The sequence below is a fragment of the Amphiura filiformis genome, chromosome 13, assembly GCF_039555335.1.
Source record: "Amphiura filiformis chromosome 13, Afil_fr2py, whole genome shotgun sequence".
Lineage (NCBI taxonomy): Eukaryota > Metazoa > Echinodermata > Ophiuroidea > Amphilepidida > Amphiuridae > Amphiura > Amphiura filiformis.
Window position 1 is genome coordinate 27,115,773 of NC_092640.1, and position 27,672 is coordinate 27,143,444.

Here is a 27,672-nt window from a genome sequence, read left to right on the forward strand (position 1 = left end):
TTGTTTTTGTTCTCCAAATTTAAATACGAAATGAACACACACATCAACAAGTAGGAAATGTTTCAATATTCGATATTTTCATTATAGACTAGTATACTACTGATTTGCCATACTTATCAAACTAGATTCGACAAAATGAAGGCTTAACTACATACTACAAAGCGCAATATCAGCAAATCTCTGTCCTTTACAACAAGAACTATTTAATAAGAGTATACAATTAGAACTGTTAAGATTAATAAGAGTATTTAATTGAATATATGAATACAAAACCCACCCAAGTCCATACGTTGGCCAAATTGAGTTAAGCATGGGAAATTGTTGCTATACATAGGCCTGTCATATGTATGAAAGAACAACTCAAATTCATCATATGTGTCTATTGAGCATGTGAGAAGTAGCATGTATGAAAGAACCACCCAATTGCGTGATTTGAGTCTTGAAACACATTGATTGAAATCCAGTATGTATAAAAGTCCACTAGTAACACATTCATTGCTGGAGAGTGACTTTTGAAAAAAATGGGTTTAATAAAGGAACGTGTGTGGTTTATATTACATGGCAGAATGCTTATCAACATTATACATACCTGTGTGCTTTATTTTGTATTATCTTACTAGTGGTAATCTCATTCCAACGTTATTGTCTTTGTATATGATTCAAAAAACCACCCAAGTCCAAAATTTAAAATGAACCCTGCAAAGTCCCTGAAATGCTAATCGTCATACTTTATACAGTTTAATCCACTCATTTGCACGTAAAACTTACCATATTGACCAGGTAAATCTAACTTAAGGAATTAAAATGATACACAGGTTTTTTTCTCTCAAAATCACTTCCCATGGACTTGGGTGGGTTTTGTATTCATGTATTCAATTGCTTGGTTTACCTACAGACAACTACGAACTGTAATATCAGCTAATCTCTGTCCTTTACAATAAGAACTGCTAAGATTAATAAGAGTATGCAATTGTTTGGTTTAACCACAGACAAACACGAACTGCAATATCAGCAAATCTCTGTCCTTTACAATAATAACTGTTAAGGTGGTACTACACCCCCTGATAAATTTTGTGACTAATTTTGCATTTTCTCAAAAAAATAACTACACACTGCTGGTAAGAAAAGGTTTGTACATTATAGGGGCAACGAATCCAATTACTTCACCGAAATTTCAGTGATTCCACATGTTCAAGACAAGTGGTCCATTACCGGTATATATGTTAAAAAATGAGGTACATTCTAGCGGTACCTCTTTTCTTATCATATATAACGTACTGGCTGAAATTCCAGTGTAGTAACTGGATTCATTGCTCGTATAATGTACATAACTTTTGTTACCAGTGTATTGTTATTTTTTGAGAAAAATGCAAAAATATTAACAAATTTATCAAGGGGTGTAGTACCACCTTAGTATACAATAAGAACTATTAAGATTAATATGAGTATGCAATTGTTTGGTTTAACTACATACAACTAGGAACTGCAATATCAGCAAACCTCTGTCCTTTACAATAAGAACTGTTAAGATTAATAAGAGTATGTTATTGTTTGGTTTAACTACAGACAACTACGAATTTGAATATCAGCAAACCTCTGTCCTTTACAATAAGAACTGTTAAGATTAATAAGAGTATGTAATTGTTTGGTTTATACAGACAACTACGAACTGTAATATCAGCAAATCTCTGTCTTTTACAATAATAACTGTTAAGATTAATAAGAGTATGCAATTGTTTGGTTTAACTACAGACAACTACGAACTGTAATATCAGCAAATCTCTGTCCTTTACAATAATAACTGTTAAGGTGTAACTACACCCCCTGATAAATTTTATGACTAATTTTGCATTTTTCTCAAAAAATAACTACACAATGCTGGTAAGAAAAGTTATGTACATTATAGGGGCAAAGAATCCAATTACTTCACTGAAATTTCAGTGATTCAAGACAAGTGGTTCTCGTATATTACGAAATGAGGTACATTCTAGTGGTACCTCTTTTCTTATCATAAATAACGTACTAGCTGAAATTCCAGTGTAATAACTGGATTCCTTGCTCCAAGTATAATATACATAACTTTTGTTATCAGTGTGTTATTATTTTTTGAGAAAGATGCAAAAATATTCACAAATTTATCAAGGGGTGTAGTACCACCTTAGTATACAATTGTTTGGTTTAACTACAGACAACTACGAACTGCAATATCCGCAAATCTCTGTCCTTTACTATAAGAACTGTTAAGATTAATAAGAGTATGCAATTGTTTTCTTTAACTACAGACAACTATGAACTGTAATATCAGCAAATCTCTGTCCTTTACAATAATAACTGTTAAGGTGTAACTACACCCCCTGATAAATTTTATGACTAATTTTGCATTTTTCTCAAAAAATAACTACACAATGCTGGTAAGAAAAGTTATTATTTTTTGAGAAAGATGCAAAAATATTCACAAATTTATCAAGGGGTGTAGTACCACCTTAGTATACAATTGTTTGGTTTAACTACAGGCAACTACGAACTGCAATATCCGCAAATCTCTGTCCTTTACTATAAGAACTGTTAAGATTAATATGAGTATGCAATTGTTTACTACAGACAACTACGAACTGTAATATCCGCAAATCTCTGTCATTTACAATAAGAACTGTTAAGATTAATAAGAGTATACAATTGTTTTGTTTAACTACAGATATACGAACTGTAATATCAGCAAATCTCTGTCCTTTACAATAAGAATTGTTAAGATTAATAAGACTTTGCAATTGTTTGGGTTAACTACATACAACTACGAACTGTAATATCCGCAAATCTCTGTCCTTTACAATAAGAACTGTTAAGATTAATAAGAGTATGCAATTGTTTGGTTTAACTACATACAACTACGAACTGTAATATCCGCAAATCTCTGTCCTTTACAATAAGAATTGTTAAGATTAATAAGACTTTGCAATTGTTTGGGTTAACTACATACAACTACGAACTGTAATATCCGCAAATCTCTGTCCTTTACAATAAGAACTGTTAAGATTAATAAGAGTATGCAATTGTTTTGTTTAACTACAGACAACTACGAACTGTAATATCAGCAAATCTCTGTCCTTTACAATAAGAACTGTTAAGATTAATAAGAGTATGCAATTGTTTTGTTCAACTACGGTCGGACAACTACGAACTGCAATATCAGCAAATCGCTGTCCTTTACAATAAGAACTGTTAAGATTAATAAGAGTATGCAAATTATTGTTTGGTTTAACTACATACAACTACGAACTGCAATATCCGCATATCTCTGTCCTTTACAATAAGAACTGTTAAGATTAATATAAGATTAATAAGACTTTGCAATTGTTTGGGTTAACTACATACAACTACGAACTGTAATATCCGCAAATCTCTGTCCTTTACAATAAGAACTGTTAAGATTAATAAGAGCATGCAATTGTTTTATCTAACTACAGGGTTCAAAAGAAATACCCCCCTAAAATTACAAAACATTTCTTTGCACAACTTGATGTACATTTGGTTGATTTGAAAAGTTCAAAAAGCTGTGAATAGCGAAATCGTTATGCAACCCTCCCAAAGTTGTTTTATTTGCAAAAACAATATTTTTAGTAAAAAATAATCACATTTTCCAAAAAAGAGGCTTTCAGAAAAAGTTGCACTTTACCACATTATGTGCAAAACGTTCTCGATATTAATGTTAACGTTGATTTAATTATTGGTGTTTTCCTTCACCTTTCTGTCTCTGATCCTTCTGGCACCCATGCAACCATCACTCAGTGCAAAATAAAGATTTGTTGAACTTAATTTTGACATAAAATGAGATTTTTTTTTAAATCTTTAATCAGCAGTGGTTTCAAAATGATAAAATCACTAGGAAGAAGAAATGAGCTCTCCACTCATACATTTGACAAAAAGGGTGAAATGTACCTGTATTGGGTCAGTTGCAGAGTCAGTTGAAGCATCTTGCATTTTGATTTAAAATGATGACTTTCATGGATAAAGGTGTAACATAGAACTAGCCCCGTTCTCAAACCGCGACGCCTCTCGAACAGCGAGCGGAGCGAGCAGCATGTACTACAGTTGGAAAATCATCATACAGGTATCAGATTACAGCTCAGAAGCCAGTGCTAGTGTAACACTCATGACGGGGCCAGAAGAGATTGATGTTGGCCAGTTCTTCTTTGTCATGTACGCCTTTATTCAAGAGAGCCGTTGCTATAGATCTTTGCAACTGTTTCAGTCTACAATTTGCAAGTAAACTTTTCATCTCTTCTAGCCAACGAAAGACATAAGCATCACACGAGAAACCTTATTTCTACTCCTATAGTGATTTTTACCATTTGTGAAACACCGACTGAAAACCCCATTTATGTCAAAATTCATGTCAATGAATCATTGTTTATGCTGAAAGATGATTTCACAGGTGACTGAGTAATCGGATACATACAATTTCAGAAAATAAACTAACAAATAAATCAATCAAAATTACATTGATATCGAGAACGTTTTTGTACATTTTTGTACATTACATGTACAGGATGTTGAAAAGTGCAACTTTTTACTGAAATCATCATTTTTGGAAAATGTGATAATTTTGACCAACAAAAACGATTTTCAAAAAAGTGTTATTTCTTTTGAACCCTGTATATAGACAACTACGAACTGCAATATCAGCAAATCTCTGTCTTTTACAATAAGAACTGTTGAGATTAATAAGAGTACACAATATTTAAGTTTAACTACATACAACTACGAAGCACAATATCAGCAAATCTCTTTTACAATAAGAACTGGCGACTCTTATACGACGACTAAACACTCCAAGTGGGACCCCATCCCAATATAAGGGTCCCGCAGGGCAAGAAAGCAAGAGTAACCTTAATGTAAAACAGTAACCTTAATGTAATTTGACACCACAGAATATATATTCTACTTTTAATATTAATGTTTTGAGTTTTTACACTTTAATTTCCCTCATTCTTTAAGCCCCGCCCTCTATCGGGGGCTAGTTTATAGTTTAAGCTTGTTGGATAACCATATTTCGCGGTTATTGGTTCTTTGTAGCCCTGCGGGCCAAACTAGTTGGATTTGCAAATTTAGCGATTAGGCGACGAAAAAAGAAGACCCTGTTCTACGGGCCCGACCGACCCAGATTTTGAACAAATTGGAGAAAACATTTTTCATGTACAAATGAATGCCGACCCAAATTTTGGAAATTTCAGGGGAAATTATTTTTTTTATATTTTCTCAAATTGCAAATTATTTACAGATTTTAGTGATTTTTTTGGTCATTTCAAAAAAAAAAAGAAAAAAAAAAAGGCCGACCGACCGACCCAACTTGAAAGGTCTGTCCGCCCGTAGAACAGGATTTCTTCTTTTCGTCGCCTTAGTGGTTCTTATTTTAACGCACCGTAGTCACCGTAACCAGGCCCATACTCCATCCCGCTAATTTATTTATGAAAATACTAGTTTCTATATTCTATGGTGTCAAATATGACGTGACAAATGATCCTGCCATGTCGACATCCACCTTTTACTAAGTTGAGTTGGCATGACAATTTATATCTTGCCATGTTGACTTACATTTTCTTTGGTAAATTGTTTTAATAATATTAAATGATGGGTTATATAAAGGCCATGAAAATGTTTTTAAAACTTTTTGTATGAAAATACATTGCAACAACATTTTTAAAATGTTGTCAAAATATTATTGTAAAATATTTTTTGCAAACATTTTTGTCAAATATTTCGTCAACGCTTTAGGTTGGTCTGAACCCTGGAATTATGGAAACTTTCGGGTCTCACTGCTAAATTGTTGGTCTAAAGTATATAAAAGTATACATATTTAGAATGGCAAAGACTTGATAAGTTCATCTGTGAGGTCAAATTTCCCACTTCTTTTTCGTGCAACGTAACAAAAAAATTTCTTTGGCCAAAATTTTTTTATTATTAATTTTTAAAAACTAGATAAAAATATCTATGAGCCGTTTTTTTTTATTTTTTGAATTTCGACCAACTTCGAGAAATTTGCACCAAAAATGGTAAAAAAATGCTGAAAAAAAGCCTGATTTTCGCCCAAATTTCAAATATCTTTGGGGAAGATAGTCAAAATTCAAAAAAATAAAAAAACGGCTCCTAGATATTTTTATCTAGTTTTTAATTAATAATAAAAAAAATGGCCCAAGAATTTTTTTGTTACGTTGCACGAAAAAGAAGTGGGCCAAAAACTGTTATTTTAGGGATTTTGGGCCAAAAATGGCATTTTGGGCCGAATTTGACCTCACAAATGAACTTACCAAGTCTTTGCCATTCTAAATATGTATACTTTTATATACTTTATACCAACAATTTAGCAGTTATGAGGCCTGAATGTTTCCACAATTCCAGGGTTCAGACCAACCTTAAATGGCATTATGTTTGAATATTTGCAGAGTAAGTTTTCAAAAATGTTTTTGAATGTTATAAAAACGTTTTACACCTTTTATATATCTTTTATATACCCTTAAAGGAGTATTTCGTGATCCTAGCATCCTCTTTTTATGACATTTTTCAGTAAATATCCACGAAAAAAGCTTATTTCCAAAATTTCTGTTGATTCCGATTTTGCGTCTGTAAGTTATGCATGATTATGTGTATTACACTACTCCATAGACAATGTGTTGTAATTTCGTTCTGGTACATTGTATACCAGAACGAAATTCAAATTTCACGATATTTTTGCTAAGCGAATTAATCTGCAAGAAATATTTGGTACATAAACATTATGTAGCCAGAGGTTTGCAGTGGAATAAAAAATAAAAATCTCAATTATTTTTGAGAAAAATGAGGAGACGAGGCCGTGGATCACGAAATGCCCTTTTAATACCGATATTTTAACCCGATATTTAAACGTTTTCTGGCAAAAACTTTTTGCGATTACTAGCAGCATGTGTGATGATGAAATTATTTTAGGGAAATATATATAAACAATTATACTTGATATTCAAGTTCAAATACAGTGTTTATATGATTTGGTTCATTTTATATTTTATATTTATTAATCTAAATCTAATTGTACGTAGACTGAAGAAACAAATATATTTGTAGAATATTTTCATGTGTTTCGAAATAGTTATTTTGATAAAGTCATTTCACAATTTAAAATGGATAATTTTAACAAAAGGTTGTCAAATTTGACTGATGTGTTTCACACTTTAGTCGTCTCCACACGGTCGGACTTAAGTCACTTACCGGTTATAAGTCGCTTATAACTCACTTATGTCCAGGGGCGTAGCCAGCTTTTTTGGTCAGGGGGGGGCAAAATAATTTTTTTTGGGCACAGACGAAAAAAATTACAGTTGCATCATACAATACATAGAGACAAAAGGCTTTATTGGGACGATGTGCGCGCGTAGAGCGCAAAAAAATTGGTATTTTACACTATTTTTGCCCATTATCAGGATGGAAAGGGCTTCATCATTGCAATATGCGCGCGTAGCGCGGAAAAATTGTGTATTTTCGGGCTGAATTTCGGTAGAAAAGGGCTCCTTGCCCCTTTTCTTTTCCTTTGCCCTCCTGATTTTCCCTTTTATTTTTTGTCAGAGGGGCACTTTTTTCTTTCATTTTTTGTCCCCCCCCCCCGCTGGCTACGCTACTGCTTATGTCCGACCGTGTGAACACAACTTATGACATGGACATCACGTTATCCAGCGTAGAGAAGGAATCCAGAAAATGATACATGTTTGTATCTATCACTGTATATTCGCTCTCCACCACGGTGTGCGAATTTCAACCACACCTGGTTGCCTACCTCCAACTGCACTATGGCCATGTTACTGGATGAACGGTCAATGGTAGAGGATGAACTCTCGCTGCTTTCTAAATTGGATGCCGAAGCGATTCCAATATCGTCTCTTACTAGTTGAATAAGTGGATCATATAGGTGGTGGTTGCTAAATATCTTAAAAAAGAAGACATATGTCCCCGCAATTCCACACGTAAACTTATCAGTGTCTAAGTTAAAGTTGGTGCCAATATTGGTCTCTGCATAGTCGAATCCGAGGACGTCGTTAATGTTACCAGTTTGGGTATGTAGCTTGAAGACAGAAAACGCAGACTGTTGTATTTGCGGTATGTCTCCTTTACTTCCCTTTTCTCCAGGACGACCCTGAGGGCCTCCTTCGCCTCTAGGGCCCCTTTCGCCTAAATCGCCTCTAACGCCCATATGGCCTGGTCTGCCTATAGGGCCCATAGCGCCTGTATAACCTTTAGGGCCTGGAGGACCTGGGTAACCATCAGCACCTGGCTGACCACCTGGACCACTAGCACCCGGCTTTCCATTCAAACCTGGTTGACCATTATCACCTGGTAAACCTTTCAAACCCTGATCCCCCTTTAAGCCTGATGGACCCATCTCGCCTGGTGAGCCTCTCTCTCCTTTCTGGCCAATTTGACCATCAGTACCTGACTGACCATCAGCACCAGGTAAGCCTGGCGATCCTTGATCTCCTTTTTGTCCTCCCATCTCACCTTTTATTCCCTTCTCACCTCTCAAGCCATCTCTCCCAGGTAAGCCAACGGATCCTGGCATCCCTGACACCCCTGGTATGCCAGCTTGACCTTGGCAACATGTACTACATGGATCTGGATGAGCTGCAACTGTGGAGAGACTACCAACGTGAATGAAGACAAGTAGCAGGATCGAAGATGCCATTCTTGAAGACCTGGTGAAAAAAAAAATCATTATTTGTCAGTGTACCTCCTTAGCAAACACATAAAGTTTTACTGAAAAAGTTTAAATGTCAGGTTATATAAAGGGTTTAAAAACGTTTTAATAAGATTCATAAAACATTTTTGACAACGCGATGCAAAACATTCTAACAGAATGTTATTTATTTAACTATTGACAAAATATTTTGGAAAAAAAATGTTTGCCCAAAGTGTTTTACAATAACATTTTAAAACTGTATTCATGATCTTTATATAATCCAACATTTAAATGTTATTAATTTTTTGGTGTTTGTTGGGTTGTAGACATAACTCCCGAACTCGACTCAGGGACTCGACTGAAATTTAATGAAAGTGTCTCTATTTTTATAAGGTTTGATAAATTTCTGATGCTTTAAATTCATGACTAAGGTCCCGGGGTATAGCGTAAGGGTGGGTAGGGTAGTAAGTAGGAGTGGGATAGGGGTGGTGTAATAGTAAACATAAGAAGATTGTGGGTGATTTAAAACCTGTTGTGTTTTGATCAATCCGGAACCTATGTAGTATTAGGAAACTTCTGTCAAAGGATACTGCCGAAATACTTCTTCACGCCTTCATTACCTCGCGCTTAGACAATGGAAATGTTCTACAAATGGAATTACTGAACAACAGCTTAGGAAACTTCAACTTGTACAGAATTCTGCCGCACGCGTTTTGACAAACACTCGCAAATATGATCACACCCATTCTTATGAATCTGCACTGGCTGCCCGTACGTGAAAGAATTGTAATTCGTGTAATCTAATCCTAACTCTAACCCTAATCCTAACCCTAACCCTAAGCCTAATCCTAATCATAACCCTAATCCTAACCCTAACCCTAATCCTAACCCTAATCCTAACCCTAAACTAACCCTAACTCTAACCCTAACCCTAATTTCGTGTAAAATTACATGAAGGAATAACCATTACATTGAGTAACAACCATTTTGTTTTCGAAATATAAATATACAGTAAAAATAATTTTTAAGTGTAAAGATTATGGTTGTTTGAACATTTTGAGCCAAGTTCCATTTGTAGCTATTCTTTCAAAATCAGTCTTTACGTTGTTACATAAATTTGAAATAAGATGGAATAAATTCCAAACATTTGGTACCAAATGTGATCCCTTCTACATCCTCAAGAATTTCGGAAGCTAATTCATTGGCGATTTTGCCCAATAGTTTATGTTGCACCCTGTTTTGTATTCTCTCTCACACTATACTTACGTCAAAACTATCTAATTGTGATTGCACAAATGAAATTTGTAAAAGCAAACAACATTCGCATCTTTTACTATAGATTAATTCATAACAATCTGGTTTGAAAATTTAAACACACAGAATGTTAAACACTATATCAAGAATAATTATTTTTGGAATATATAAACAAAAAATATATTATAGGCCTATACATACTGAAACCCAATGATATTGTATTAATTTTGTCAGCATGGTTAAAGACTAGTGATATACGTACGAACATAATTCGTTACATCTGCACCAAAGCTCCATTTTTCTGATTTCTGATTTTTCTGTATATCATCATTTATATTATAGACAAAAATATATGAAGTTAATCAACTTATCCAAAAGAAGGTGCAAATAACTTTTGATACCAGACTTTTGATTAAGGGCATAACATGCACCCTCTTCTATCCTAACATATTATGTTATTATCATGTGAAACTCCTAAATGTAGAACCAATTGTCCTGCCAATTATTCTCTCCCACCAACTTAACTGCCAATTAATTTTCATGTGTAAGTTTTCTGGAATAGATGTATAATGACATCAAAACATTTTCATTAACCTATAGCAAGATCACTGCTAGATAACCTTGACCCTGTTTGAAAAGCACTATGACCATGATGACCACACACTGACACATGTACTGAGTATTTTATTGTTCCCTGCGCTTTATACTCTAATAAGGTCAATGTGCATGGTAAGAGGACCAGCGAATTTGCCAAATTTTCAATTTAGAAAGAAAGTTCCTAAAATATATACTGATTTTACCTTAGTCATGCAAAATCAACACAAAACTTCTGCTTTCTTCACACACCAATTTTGGTATTTCTATTTGCTATGACAACTTGATCATTTTTTGACAATATTTTCTGTTTTATTCATAAACTATCTAATAGAAAGTTAGAAACAACAACAAACTTAAGCCAATTAATAAGTACCGGCCAGCTGTGGCTGGCCGGTACAAAAAAAACTGTAGTGTAATTCACGCCAGACACAATTTCTTTATATGACAAAAATTAATTTTGTAATCGATCAAAAAACAAACGTTTTATATCAATTTTAAATTGAATCGGTAAATATGGTACCTCTCGCCCTTTTTTTAGGTCAAGGCTGTTTTTACCATTATGCAGCGAACCATTGTTGAAGCTATTTTACATATGTACAAAACATTCTAGAGAAAGAATGAGGCCATATACTGTTGAAATATCTTTTGTTGATTTCGAATGATAATGTCATGAAGCCGTAAATTTTAAGGTCAAATTCCAAAAACCAAAACAAAACATTGCGACGCAGATATTTCCCGACTTACGCACTTTCATCATCCCATCAGTGCCTTTATTATTTGTTTGAAACCTGTCCGAAACGTTCGTGCTCTTTATGCATAAAACAGCTAATCTATCTTTACAAAACGCTTCTTTTTTTAGTAAACAAAAGGCTTAAGGCCTGTAGCTGTTAATGTGACACTCTCCGTCGAGTTTTTCGATAAATTCATTAATTTCTCAAAAAGTAAAAATAGCAGTTTAACAAATAATAGTTCAAATGAAAGCCATTATTGGGGGCATAATTATCGTATCATTAAAATAGGTCTGACACCAATTAAAACATGTGTCTTGATATCCCAAGTTCATAGTAAAATATGCTCACGCTCTTTTTTACAGATGGCCTGGAATTTCATATTTCGGTTGCAGCGATTGCCCAAAAATAGGTGGTATGCTTATGAAAAGCGTTTCCGCTTGGAATGTAGATAGTTATTGTTGCTATTACTGTTCGCGATTTTAATTTATGCATTCTTTAGCCGACAATTTTCAATGCAATTTACACACTCAAAATGTCGCTCGCGTAAATACTGATATTTTAAACAGTATCCGTTTTTAAACGAAACTACTGTCCACATTAGTTCCCAAGACTTTGATGAAAACATAGATACCAAATCAGACTGCATGTGACGAACAGATTTTAAACTAGAATTGAAAGAACCAGCGTATGCCCTATGAAAATGCTGTTTCGTAATAAATCGCGTTGTGATAAAAGAGGGAATTTTAGACATCCTTTTGGCTGTTTTTTATACCAAGGAAATGCGTGACCTACCCCAAACTTCTCATGTAGCCTTGACTTAATGTCCGTGACTGTTTGATATTATTGAATTTAGACGATTTGAACTATTTACTTACATTTAACCCGATGTTTGGCCAGAGAATGTTGTATTATATTCCAAAGATGGCGACAGCTACAGACTCACTTTAAACTAGTAAAAAGGACACGTTTCTGCTCAGATGTTTCAGAGTTTGAGACCATATATTCACGATTTTCCTATTACAATTCAAACCTATGACAAATTTGGCTGGTTTGCGATATGCGATTTTTCATCCTGATGTGGTAGTGATGTCAGTACAGTGAGCATTTAATTGGGCACAGCCAAATAATTACTAGCGTTCGGCCAAAGCGCTGGTGTACACATGCACACGCTTAATACGCCACATAGATGCGCGAGCGAAACAGCTGCTTCAACGCGTTGACGTTGACTGCCACATCAGGGTGAAAAATGGTAGGCCTACATGTATGACTATAAAACCTCAAACACGCCCCTCGATAAAGGTTGGCAAATGAAGGAGGCGGCAGTTTAGCGAATATGCGAGTGCAAGCGCCGCCCTAACCGTGGAAGGTTTCCGCATACCGAATATAGGTTTATATCATGGCCTCTAGGCCTCATGGTTTATTTTTCGAAAAGAAAGCATAATCAATTGAGAAGGGAATGGATATTGCCATAATAATATCAAAGTTAATACTTGTCGTCCATAACATTACAAGAAGGAATGCATCACGATTGTATAATATCCAGCTTTGGTATTTCATTTGATTACACTAAACATATGAAGCTTTATCTTTACTAGATTTATGCACTGAACATTTGCAGACCAGGCCTTCTACATGTAGTGAGCACCACATTAGATTGTGTTTACAAGAAATATTTATAAAATAAATAAATAACATGAATCCATATAAGATTTATATAGTGCACCAGAGGATACAAAGCGCTGTAATTTCGCTGCTACTAGTGAATTATCAGAATCAGATATCATCAACTATGCCGATTGTAGCCGATTAGATTGTAACATCCACTTATTATCTCAGCAGTTCCCCAAAGTCCATTGGATGAAGAAAGATGTGAGCGGTATGAATTAATAAGTGTCGCCTCCTAGAAATATCTTAGATCACCAGCTTGGATGATAAAATATTATCTAGAAACAGGCATCTGTTTTTCAAGGTCTCCCTTTCATCTATTGACCTTAAAGAAAGGATTAAAATTATTGAATAGAGTCCATGACCTGACGCAACGCATTATTAATGAGTAGCTATTAGGGACAGTCATGATGTTATGGTTGAGCGAGCAACGTATGACCACTACACAGGTCAATGGCCTGATTGCGATCTGGCGGGTTTTTAAAAGCACAGTCCCTGAACTACGGTGTACCATGAGGGACATGCAAACTTAAAATAATTTATCACAAACTCAAATATTTTTTTGCAAACTGAAATGATTTTCTACAAACTCAAATATTTTTTTTACAAACTTGAAATATTTTTTGCAAACTTTCGACTTTCACGAGAGAGCAAGACTCCCAGCGAGACTCAGGCTATCGAGATTGAGTCTATGCGCGATGCGATATGATTTTTTAAGAAGGGTCTTAGACCGCTCGGCCACACGACTTGTTGGTATCCATCTTGAATTTTTTTTACATATAATCGCAACCTCAACATAGGCTTACCACGTGGCAAGCAAAGGCAGAAAACATACCATATTTTGGAATTTTATTTGCTTAAAAACATTAATGTGTATTAATAGCGCCCAATTGTTGTTAAGGAGGCTGTGTACTCTCAGACATGCATGTAGTAAAAGTGCAATAACTTTGTAATTATTCGCACAAGACATATAAAAGTATACATTTGTATGAAGGCAAGACATCAATAAATCTTAATATAAATACAGATTTGGGGTAAAAACAACAATTCTGAAGAAAATCACAAAAAAGTGAGTTTTTGGCAATATTTTTAAAGTACGTCAAACGAAAAAAACACTCTTTCCAAAATATTTTATTTTGTTTATAGCTCAACTTGAGGCTCCATTCCAAAAGCGGTTTTTTATATTTTTTATATCAATTGGCCTTATATTTTGAGATATTGACCATATAAGACATCAAATTGAACTTTTAAAATTCACAAACGCCTATTTGCACAAAATGATGCCTAAAATCGGAAATAGACCAAAATATAAAAAATGAGAAAACCGTTTCTTGAGTCAATCGTGCTTTTTACGATGATCATATTGGCTTACCTATAGATGCTGTATTTATTGAGTTATCGTGTACCTAAATCGTCATTTTACCGAGAAAATGAACATTGAAATAATGGCCGTTGAAGTTTAAAGTGGTCACATTTTGCACTTTCATCGAATTTCACAGGGGAATAGGGCAGTTTTCGTTTTTGTACCTTTTACGTGAACATCGGGTAAATCCACAGCCCCTTGAGAAGTTTGAGCGAAATCCATTCATAACTTGATATTTAAATCGGGGGAAAGAACTTGAAAAAACCCATATTTTATCAGCTAAAAATGAGCCATTTGACCACTCGGTTTTTGTGAAATCAGTGCTTCCGTGGTGTTTCCATAAGATGCGCCGCGCATGCAGATAAGCGTCGCGTATGCGTAGCGTATTTGTGCGTTAACAAATTGCGCGATACGCAACGCGATGCGTTGTTGGCGCGTGTACCCTGCTGGTTCAACAAAGATTTTCTTTCCTTTTCAATTTCAAACACGAGTGGAATAGTGAAATAAAATCCTTAAAATATTGCAGTTGGAGTTTACAAATCTGGATTTTCATTCCTTTTATTTATAAAAAACATAACAAAGTGCAAACATAAAAAAAACACTCAATTTTGCGAAAGAAACAATGTCTAGAGTACACAGCCGCGTTAAGAGGCGCACCATTTGATTTCAAGGGGTATGGGAGTTTTTGAAAAAAACTTCGCCCACTAGTGAGACGAAAAACAACTTCGCCCACTAGTGAGATGGAAATTTTGTTGCCTCACTGGTGAGTAAAACAAATTTCTCCCACCCAACTTTGTATAAAGGTATACATTATAATTGAAAAATAAAAAATAAATAAAAAAAAGGCGATAAAAAAATACAAAAAAAATTCTGCCTGACCCAAACACCCATGCACCCCTGAGAATCTAATGGTGCGTCCCCTGCGTGATCTAAATACAGAAATCCGACAATAAATGGGCCTCTACATGCACAATAAATTATATTAAAGTTTGCAACAACAAAAATTAAAGTTTGTAATAATTATTCGAGTTTGTAAAAAATCATTTGAGTTTGTAAAAATTATCAAAGTTTGCACAAATTATTTTAAGTTAGCATGTTCCTCATGGTACACCGTACTGAACATAACATATCCGTGGGCATATGACCGAAATTGCCTAGCAATTGACGTCTCATGTCAACGCAGTCTATAGTGTGATTAGAACATTATTGTCTGGTGATCATTATAGTATGATCAGTACGAAAAATCCAGATTTTCAAAATTAAAAGAACCACTTTTTAGCGGGAATTTTCGTAAGTTACACAGCTGAAGTTATGAAAGGGTTGAAAGACTACAATATTATGGCATAAACAAGAATATGTTCGATTGGTCTTTATTCCTATAGGCTGAACCCTTAAGATGGCATTATGAGATTTATCATTACACTCCTCCACTCAACTGCCACCGTGGCCGAGCGGTAAAGCGCTAGACGCGTAATCAAAGGAAGTTCCGAATCGCTGGTTCGAATCCCAACGAAGCCTGTGGGAACGTTTTTTCTTCAAAATTCATGATCGCATTCCGAAATGAGTCACTTGTCATGTATCGTATCCTTAAAGCCATATTATAACATTTCTTTAAAAATAGATTAGTATTAATTTGCAATAAGATATTATTTTATCTTTTAAAAAAATTTACAACTAGCGCCAATGCATGTCACGCCGGCGGTTGTAATATGGTACGACCCTCTGGCGTATGTGGGTGTGTGTGTGTGTGTCCCGCACGCCGTGTACGTAGGACTGTGTTACATCGCATACGCGTTCGACTAATATTTCTATCGTAATAATAAAACGCTGATTCAGGCGGTTTATTCAAACTCTCGGATTTTGAAAAAAGTACAGCACCTAAAGTCTTGATTTTTGCAGAGAATCTTTGTTTACTAAAGTACATTACAATCGTGTAAAAACTTGAATTTAAAATTTTTTTGAGGGCGTTCTCCTCAGCAAATGTTATAATATGGCTTTAAGGGGAGGGGCAATCTTGTTTCAAATAGACGAAAATCGAGAGAAATTTGCCATGTTTGCTGTAGTCGGGATTATGCACTTTCAGTTTCTCACGCGTTTGAACGGGAATTGGATTGCGTACTTTTTCGGGGACTGCTCTATAATCCGACGCTTCTATAATCCGAAGGTTCTTTAGTCCGAAGGTTCGCTAGTTCGAACATGTGTTCATAGCATTCGCTAGTCCGAATTTTAAAAGCGGTTCTCTAGTCCAAAAAAAATTAAAAAGAGGTTCTTTAATCCGACGGTTCTTTATTTCGAAGGTTCCCTAATCCGAATATTAAAATAGGTTCTTTAATCCGAATTTTAAAAACGGTTCTCTAGTCCGAATATGAAAATAGGCTCTATAGTCCGAATTTAAAAAAGGTTCTATAGTCCGAAACGGATACCGTGTTCTTTAGTCCGAATCAGTAAAAAGGCTCTATAGTCCGAATTTTTTATAACATTAACATTTACTGAGCCCTCTGGCTAGATAATCGCAGAGTTTATGGTAAACGGGATGACGCTACTTTAGCCTCCTCCCGCCATCAAAAACAAATCCTGCGTACGCGCCTGGTATCCCCCCAACTTACTGTAAACAAAGATCCTAAAAATACGATATTTGCTCCAAAAATATTGACATATATATTACACCATCAGAAACAAAAAGAAAAAGAAAAGAATGGAACGAAAATATAGAGAAACCTGAAGAAGTACGAAAAACACACACACAAAAAAAAAAAACAGAACAAAAGAAGGAAAGACACAATGAAAGAACAAATAAATGAAAGAACAAATAAAACAACTGAATAAAAAGTAAAAGGAAGTCCAAATGAAAGAACAATGAATACAAAGATAACGAACAAAATAATGAACATTACAGAAAGAACAAGGAGAAGAAAGAAATAATGTAATAAAGAAATTTGAATAATAGAACAAACAAAACTGATAAAGGGATTTTAAGTTAGAGATAATGAAAAAAATATCGAACGAAATCAAGAATGAACAAATGAATGAAAGAACAAACTAAACGACGAACAAAAGAAGAATGATTCGAAAAAAGGACAAAGGTATACAATGTACGAAAGAAAGAAAAAACAATGAAAGACAGAATGAAAACGAACACAAAAAGGGGACAAGCAATCCCAGGGCCAGCCGCCATCACTGCCAATTGCATGCAAGTTAACCGCTCGCATCCCTGATGAAAGCCAGCCAGGATGTTTTGCACCCCCCAATCGCAAGATAAAACCATACTGTTCTATTAACTATTCTGTAAACTAATTTGTTTAAATGACTACATTAATGCCGCAGCATTTACATGCATCGAATACATTGTAGATTATTTAGTATCTTACAGTATATAATATTATAATAGAATGAACAAAAGATAAAATGAAGAAAATACCACCAGAATGAAGATAAACGTCAATGTATGCAATGTAAAATATCTAGAAAAAGCAACCATGTTGAACTTCAGCGGATTTGTATTTAACAATTGATGATTTGACACTGAAACAAATGATGAAAATTAAATTCGGACTATAGAACCTGTTTACCAATTCGGACTAAAGAACACGGTATCCGTTTCGGACTATAGAACCCTTTTGCAAGTTCGGACTATAGAACATTTTTTTTAAATTCGGACAATAGAGCCTATTTCCATATTCGGACTATAGAACCCTTTTTTTTAAATTCGGACTATAGAGCCTATTTTTACTAAAGAACCGTTTTTAAAATTCGGACTATAGAAACTTCGAAATAAAGAACCATCGGAATAAAGAACCTTCGTAATAAAGAACCGTCGGATTAAAGAACCTTCGGACTAGAGAACCGTCGGAATAAAGAACCGTCGGACTATAGAGCTTCCACCACTTTTTCGATGTCTAGTGAGCAAATTTCTTCAATATTTTGAGGAAATGATGTCAAATTTTCTATTCTATATTGTTTGGTAATAATGTCTTTTGCCAATAGTATGTTTAAAGTTGTAATTTTGTGTTTTTGATCGCAAAGATCGGATATTTTCGTTCCCGATTCGAATTCTGAACCCTTCGCAAGGGTGCCGATTTCGGCAGAACTTTGACGATAATTTTGCCTTTTTGGACACTAAAATACATTCGATCCTTAATTTTGTTTCAACCGAGTCTTAAATTAGCAAGCACAATAAGGTTGGTACCACTTTTATATACATTGATAAAATTTTAAAGATTTTTTCAAGTTTCTAACCGGCGCAAATCGTTAAGTGTGTATTTCCCATTGACATCCAAAATGGCGTAAGCCCCAGGGCGTAAGCCAGTCCTTTTAATACATAGGTACGGCGTATATAGGACTGGCAAGCAAGTCTATGTTTGCTGTGAATTTTTGCCTAGCAATATTGACCACAGGATCAAAATTGATGGTGCACATCAATGACCAATCTCTCTAGTTTTATATTTGAGCATGGTCACTTGTGTAAGGTCATAGGAAATTATGTAAATAGGCCTGTATATATAATGTTCCATATCGGCTCACGCACTTTTTTCACTCAGTCGAGATTTCATAACCTTTCCTCGGGCCGATCTCCGTGTCATTTGGCTAGAATATGTTGGACACTCCCTAGAAAGAATTATGATACTTATTTGGGTCTTCGGACCTCAACATATGCCCAAATATAATTTGCGTAGTCAGACAATGTCATATGTGATTTTGCAGGGTCAGAAACGATAATGTCTACATGCTATTTTGTCAATCAAAATTCACGAATTTCCCCACTTTTAAAACGAAAAAGACTTCTCTGGTAATGGTCACAGCGAGGAAAATCAAATTTGCGTGCATTCATAACCTACTTCATGCTCAAATCTTTCAATTAAGTGGCGAGTTCTGCTGATATATGTCATATCTACAGAATTCGCGTAACGGAAATTTTGTGCATGAATTTATTAATTAAACCTTACCTTTTCAACTTCTCCTCACAAAATTGGACACGTAAGAAGCCTAACACAAGCCTTGCACTGTGGTTACAATAATATTTCCGATTTATATCTTCTGTTAGATATATTCCATATTTTAATGGCAAACGCTCCTCGCAATACTTCGTAAATGGCACCAACTGTCAGTATAACAAGTTATTCAATCTCAATTTCATCATTTCAAGGGTTCTCATTGTAGGTTGTCGATGTACGCTTAATGTGACTGAACTTAGTATCTGGTGGTGATACTAAAAAAAAGATTTTTTCGTATTCAACGATTTTGCTTATAGCATTGCGATTGACAAAGCGACTAATCGCGCGGGACCGTCGTTTTCTATACAGCTATTGTGATATGTGCCAAGGAACAATGGGAAAGCGTGTATCGCTTTGAAGATCTATTCAAGTATAAACCGCGTGATCTAAATCAGTGAGTGAGAAGGACAGAGATGCTAGTTTAAAACGACAGTACAATTCCGTATTTCATCATGTATAATTATTTTGTGAGTTTTTAGTGAGGAGTTATTAGTAGAGTTAGAGCAGAGTGGGGGGTATTTGGGGATAGGAGTGTGTTTGTCGATGGACTGTATTTTAGGGGACTGGCATTTTCTTCGGAAGGGGGGTCCCAAATATGTCGGTGAGCGGAGTCAATTTTTTATGACACCCCCTATGTATCGCGGGCAAAAGTTTTTTACACCCCCCCACCCATCTTGGGTCGAAATTTTTTGTGACCCCCCTTCCACCTACAAAGACTCAAGACAAATTATTCATCCATAACTTACTGGCACTGTCTTGAATCTTCATGAATGTTTCATTCACTCAAACAGTTAACCTCAATCACTCCACGAAAGTAATGCCACAAGGCAAAGGCAAAAATTAAGAAAATGTACATTATTCGGAAGTCATAATAGATGACGTTTAACGTGATATTTGTACAATATTTCCCAACCTAATTTTTGGACATTGTATTATTCTTACACATGCTAAGCAGCCAGATGACATTTTTTAATACCTCATTATTTTGACTTAAAATGGGCAGAAACCTTTCGTGATAGTTATTACGTATATTATTTCATCATTTTTGGTAATTTATGATCAATATTAAAATTTGAAAGGAATTTTACATTATGACGTTCAATGTCAATATGCATAATTATCATGTGGAAATAAATGAAGGTGAAACTGCTTCTGCTATACGTCTTTGTTATTGTTTTATTGATGATGTTTTTAAGGAACATACATTCTGTATTTTACCAATATGGCCTAAATCTTAACTTAAAAATAACAAGAAACAAAATGTAAGGCATCCACTTCTCACAGACCCTGTGCCATTTCACAAAGGGTACATCATACAGATAAGGGCACCCTAAAACAAGCACCCCGCGCCCATAGGCCCTACGCCACACTATATGTACATGCTACCACACACATAATACCGCCGTATTTTATTTTTTTAAACGTAGTTTAAAAACTCTGCAAAGTAAATCACAACTCGCCAATACTATATTCCACAAAATTGGACATTAATGTATTCGGATCACTGAGGCGTGTCCAAATGTATCAATTTCTTTGGGCCTGAACTCAGCAATTGTTATACCGTTACGGTTGGTTCATTCAGGGATAGACATGGAATAGTTTTAAGGTGACAGAGAACAGGTGTGCAGTTCGATTCCAAAACCATTCATACCTATCACCTGTTTTTATCTGTATTATCATGCGATTGGCCCGTGGTACCTTATACGACTGTCAAAATTTTATTTCAATGAATATGATGAGATTGACTGTGCCATGAGTGACATTGTATTGTATACCCTATATTGCTTTAGACTTGACCAAGTCTTTTGACATGGTTAGAACAGTAAAATTAATTTTCAGTGAAAATTCATGTAGACTGTATTATAATAGGCCTATACCTAAATTACTAAAGTTATAATGGGTGTGCGACATTATCATTATCAAGATATCATAGGCCTATTATTTTGTATTTAACATAGGCTCTACTTTACAATTAACATAGTAGGCCTACTTTATGAAGTAATAAATGAATCATCAAAAATAAAAATTCACGTAGGCCTATATACCAAAATTATTAAGTTCAAAATCTTCCAAACAAGATATAAAAGGTATAACTTACGAGGGCACTATTTTGGTGCCACAGCTGCATGTATGTAATCTAAGACCAATTGTAGGATATTGAGTTTGGATCTATGATTTGGCCAGTTTCCTAAAACTTGTGAGTACACTATTTTTGGTCCTACATGTATGTAATCTAACAGTATGGAAAGTGGTGCCAGGTGCAATGCTAGCCATTTACATGTAAACACTAAAGAAACCACCATGAGGTAATATCAGCACATTTAGACCTATATATTTATTGCAAGCTGAATTTGACCAGGGATATGAGACAACACAACGTGGGGGGCAGTGGCGTAGATTTCTTTTTGACATTGGGGGATGGTGTTCTTGAAGAATAGTGAATCCAGCACCTTTTGGCGACATAATAAGTTGATGTTACCAATGCTCGCGAAGCGCGCGAAAAATTTTGCTATTTTGAAGCTAAACTGATGAAATATGGTGCAAAAGTGGAATAAATGCGAGCGAAGCGCGCGAAAATTTGCACTTTTTGGGCTAAAATGGGCAAATATGAGGTTAATTTGGTCAGAAACCTATATTCAGGCGTCAACATGGGGGGATGATTGTATGGAGCATCCCCTGGCAAAATATTGGGGATAAATCCCCGGGCTCTACGCCTATGGTGGTGGTGGGGGGGGGGGGCATATAAATCAATTGTTGAATAGGCCTATATTGTGTGCTTTCCTGTGACTTACAGACCCAAAGCCTTGGGCCAAGGCTACTATAATAATGCTTTAAGCAATGCGTATATTATGTAAAGCCAAAATATATATTATTCAAGGTCTGACCGTCTGTTAACGACATGACAACAGACACGCCCCGGTACAAATAGTTGCAGCTTGTAAAATATACTGTTTATGGCAAAAAACTTAAAAAAATGATACTTTAAGGTATTGTTTTGTTAATTTTTGTATGGCACATCATACATACACATGTGCTGAGGTCAAAAAGCTAACAATTTTGTTTTTTACCCCTGACTCACCTGCCATTCCAAAACACCCCTTAAACCAGGCTAATAAAATTATAAAAGCACTGAAAACAGCTCCCCCCTACGAAGCCCTATTGATTGTGCTTCCAAATTTTGAAGGGTTGATCATGGCTTGACTATCTCGCAAGCTTTCTGTATTTTATAAACATTTTAAGGAACTGTACAACTCAAGGTAAAATTTCCCAAATATGAGTGAACTTGTGACTGAAGAATGCCCCTTTTGATTTCACATTATTAAGAACAGAAACAGAGGCGTAGCAAGAGCATCAGAGGCCCATGGACAAGGAGCAGTGCGGGCCCTTTTATCCAGGGTGGGATGATGTACTTTATGGGGGCCCTTCGTCCACCCTGTCCCCCTGCTTGCTACGCCCCTGGAGTAGAGGAAGGGTGAGGATGGTAGCGTATGTTAATGAAGTAAGCACTCTTTAAGCAAAGTCATTGTTTCAGACTTGTAGTATTGGGACCCGTCATGAGTACGGGTACGGGTACGGGTCCGAGCCATGAGTACGGGTACGGGTACGGGTCCCAGACCATGGGTACGGGTACGGGTACGGGTCCCAGGCTATGGGTACGGGTACGGGTACGGGTCCGCAGCCATGAGTAACGCAGGGCATGAGGACGGGTACGGGCACGGGTCCGAAGCCGCGGGTACGAGTACGGGTACGGGTACGGATATTGGGACTCGAGTACGGGTACAGGTACGGGTCCCAGTATGGGTACAGGTACGGGTCATGGGTACAGGTACAGATATTAGGACTAGAAACATTATATGAGTCCCATTATGGGTACAATTATTGTTATTGATTATTGACATTAATTTATACCTATTATACCTTGCTGTAAATACACTCTTTCATGTCATTTATACCACAACAAATGAATTAAACTACATTTCGCACCAACAGAATTAGAGAACTTAATTTTGTCATAAGCATATACAACATTTTAATTTGTTGTGTGTGCCATGAGTTGCTGAGACATTTCTATTTGCTAAGTACTTCCATTTACAGAAAATTGTAGAACTGGTTTTGTGGAATTAATCAAGTCCAAAAAGAGATTGGTGATGGTCTTAGTGAATCTAGCATAAATATTTTGGGATGCAAAAATCATGTAAACTATGCCTGTGTATTGACACACAGACTGTAAAATACTAATTTCAACATACAGTTAGCAGTGATATAGCATTCAAGTTATTCACCTCAAAGCATCAACTGGATTTCAAATTTGATCCAAAATTTGTAGACTTAATTGTCAATATCAAATTTAGTGAAGCCTTTCATGCACATCCACACATCCCCAGCACACATCCACCAGATTATCCATTAGCTCAATATAATTATTATCATTAATTATGCACATCTGGATAATTAGTAATATTTTGCCTCTAAGCTCCAATAAATCATAAATTTCTGTAAACATGGTATGGCAAAGGAACTCTGTATCATTTGACTCAAATGCACAGACTGCCCAAGTACATGTGGTGGGAATATGTAGTTTTTATGTGTGCACTTGTGCTAGGGGAGTGTATTTGGATGGGGAATATCAAAATGATGAATAAAATAATGCTATAATAATGATATCAAAACATGATAACTTGAAATTCACCACAAACAACAATTTCTTGAAATGTTTTACTTCCAGTTTGCTTTTTTTTCTGTATCAGTCAGAGTGTGAATGCTACATGTAGTATACATGTATGAGTGGCATACAGTGTGCATATATAATAGGCTGGAGGCTGTCACAATCATGACAATGTAGGTATCTACCCTGTGTGTAGCATACATGTATTGTACATTTTGTGTAGCCAGGACTAGATTTGCCTTTTTCAGCATGTTCAGGACCCTGGGCCAGGCTACAATTTAGGGCACTTGCTATCTGGATCCATGCGTGTGTAACTCTCCACCCAACCCCATCCATGCAACCTATTGTTTTGATTATGTCTATATGATCAGAGGACTCAGTGCATGAGTGGAGTTAACAGGCTTGTGAGAGGTGAGAGTAGATCTACTCTCACTTTCTTACAGATGTAGGCAGGCACTGTATGGTATGGTACCCGTACCCATGGTACCTGTGTCCACAGGTATGGGTACGGGTCCCAGACCATGAGTACAGGTACGGGTACAGGTCCCAGGCCATGAGTACAGGTACGGGTACGGGTCCCGGGCCATGAGTACAGGTACAGGTACGGGTCCCAGGCCATGAGTACGGGTACGGGTACGGGTCCCAGTCCATGAGTACAGGTACGGGTCCGGGTCCGAAGTCAAAACAAGGCATGAGTACGGGTACGGGTACGGGTCCGGAGCCATGGGTACGGGTACGGGTACGGGTACGGAAATTGGGACTCGAGTACGGGTACGGGTACGAGTACGGGTACGGGTACTACAAGTCTGTTGTTCATTGAATTTACAATCGTATGACAAAATAGGCGAGAATAGTTAATTTTCGCACAAGAATTGCAATTTAAAGAGAATTGGCTATTGCTCATTGAAATGAAGCTAGAATATGGACAATATAAGTGTGCTCTTTCGTTTAATGACATAATATTTGAAAAATATTGTAAGGATCACTCGGGGTTTTGACTTTTAAAACCTACATTTTGATCAAATATTATGGTTGAATAGGTCGTTTTCAATAGAGTTACCACATTTACCTCGAGGTAGCATTTATTAAAAAAAATACAAAGAAATTAAGAAAGGTTGAACATATTTTGTTATCTACTGATGATAATTGAACCTAACGAAATAATACAAAGAAGAAGGAAATCATAGATTTATGATGAGGCGAGTCAGAAATTTAATTTGGTATATTTTTTTATATTACATGTTTGTTTGTTTGCTTGTTTGCTTGTTTACTCAGGATAGCAAACAGCTATCTTTTGATTGGTTGCGGTCCTAATAAACCAACACAGAGAATATTTCACAAATTTAGAAAACGTCAGAAAAGTCTGTTTTTGATGTGTTTTATTTTTTTCATTTTTGAAATTCACGATATAATACAAATTTTATGACAAATTATAAAAATTTATATTTTTCACATTTTTGATATATAACAGTCCTCAAAGTAAATTTTATAAATCTAATGATATATCCTTAAAGTGATGTAGCTGGGAGGAAAAGCCGACGATCAATTGAAAATTTTGACCTTTCATATTGAAGATATGGATTTTTTTCCCAAAAAGACCTAATTTTTTTTGGTGTTTTGGGGGAAAAAAATTCCATATCTTCAATACGAAAGGTCAAAATTTTCAATTGATCGTCGCCTTTTCATCCCACCTACATACACTTTAAGTATAAATCATCAGATTTATAAAGTTTACTTGAGTACTGTTAAATATCAAAAATATAAATTTTAATGATTTGCCATAAAATGTATTACATTGCGAATTTCAAAAAAATCAAAATTATTTGATATCAAAATGACATTCTTCGTATTCAGAATGCAATTCGATATGTCAGATGTACTCTAATGTCCCACAATAAATACTGTCCAAACGTTCAACCCCTTCCCTTAAAGGAACACTCCGGCAATCACATCATTATTTAAATAAAACCGCGTGATTCGTGCTTGATAATTATTTTTCTAACATAAAACACTGTTCCTTTAATGATATATTAAAGTGGAAAGTTCAAAAGAGAGAATTTTGTCCCGAGTTTGCTGGTATCGATCCCGGGTATCGATATTATTAGTTATTAGGTGAAGCGGAGGTATGGTACGGGAAATTATCGTGCGCGAAGTGTCATACTGGGTGAAGCCGAAGGCTGAACCCAGTATGGACACTGAGCGCACGATAATTTCCCGTACCATACCGACGCTGAACCTAATAACGAATTTATCATACCACTAAGTCATTCTAAATTTGGAAATAATTACGTTTTTAAACATTTTAATTGCTGCTAAATAGGAAAACTTTGCAAAAAATAGATGACTGTTCCGCGTATTGCAGATTGCGTGCATTTTACGCGCCCGGTTTACGCGAGTCGCCTTTATACGCGTACCTCGCCGTACACGCGTATCGGGCTTGCGAAGTACGCTCTTACTGACTAGATATAAAGCGTAAAATACGCACTCACTGACTAGATACGAAAATATATCAGGTTATTAGCGGTGTTCTTTGATATTTCCCTTAGTGGTATGATAAATTAGTATACAGTCATGACAGTACTATTATTAGTTATCCCCTGTTTGTTCATGCAATACGAAAAATATCACTGGTTTTGAGGTCGTATCACACGAGGCCGCAGGCCGAGTGTGATACGACCTCAAAACCAGTGATATTTTTCGTATTGCATATGAACAGACAGGGGGTAACGAATTTATCATTCAGTAGAAATGAATTTAACACAAATAAATAAATAAACAAACAAACAAACAAACAAACAAATAAATAAATAAATAAATAAATAAATAAATAAATAAATAAATAAATAAATAAATAAATAAATAAATAAATAATACCACAAACATAAAATGATCAAGTTATAGGCCTACTCAAAACTCTTCCATGCATGCTTTACAGTTTTCTGTCATGCAACTACCGCCAGGCCATGTAATACAGCGCGACATTGCCAACGCGTGACGCACACTTAGCACGCGGCGCGAGGTAGCGCGTAATTGCCATCTCTACCGCATACGCGATCAGCACAGTGTACAATACAACGCGAATATGCAGGCCCGTTAATTGCCGGTACTGATTAAGAGCTGAATAATACGGCTATATATTGTACGGTAATTTATGAACGCTGAACAATACGAAATTACATTATTTGGCTATTAACCAATGAAATGTCGTTATTCCTGTCTACTGAATGATAAAGGCCTATACTGTATACAACATAAAGTTTGGTTTATTTGGCTACCATTGGTTTCATGCACACTTTAATGCCGATCATCATATCGAGGAAAATGACCTTTTTTGCATGGAAAAGAAGCTCATATTTAGTAAAAACAGTTTTGTTTTGCTTGGAAAGTATCACAATGTAATAAAAATATTAAAAAGTGTGGTTGAATACCCTGGGATTATAATTATTCATGTAATAGGCCTGTATTGAATAAGGCCTACTTGAATTAACAAAATGAAACGAAACAATCAAGACTCACCTTGTGCGTGTCATATCATTCTTCCGCGAACCATCAGTAAGATGATAAGGTTTTGAAGTCAACCTTTGCGACAGCCTCCTTACACTGCAAACGAACATTGTCGGTATCATTGGTTTGTCTTGAAGTGAGAAATACCTGTGAAATCGTGTCAAGATTCATATGCTTGCTGATGATATGGAAGGCATACATTTGAA

The 27,672-nt window shown here is 35.7% G+C and overlaps 1 protein-coding gene across 1 annotated transcript; it reads right to left on the reverse strand.

Annotated features, from left to right (window-relative positions):
• Positions 1-55: 55 nt before the first annotated feature.
• LOC140168178 (uncharacterized) lies at positions 56-27,672 on the reverse strand. Its single transcript, XM_072191507.1, has 2 exons — positions 27,479-27,672; positions 56-8,711 (listed from the first exon to the last, which is right to left on the reverse strand). Exons 1-2 carry the CDS (start codon positions 27,586-27,588, stop codon positions 7,691-7,693), a joined length of 1,131 nt encoding a protein of 376 aa, XP_072047608.1. The 5' UTR covers positions 27,589-27,672; the 3' UTR covers positions 56-7,690.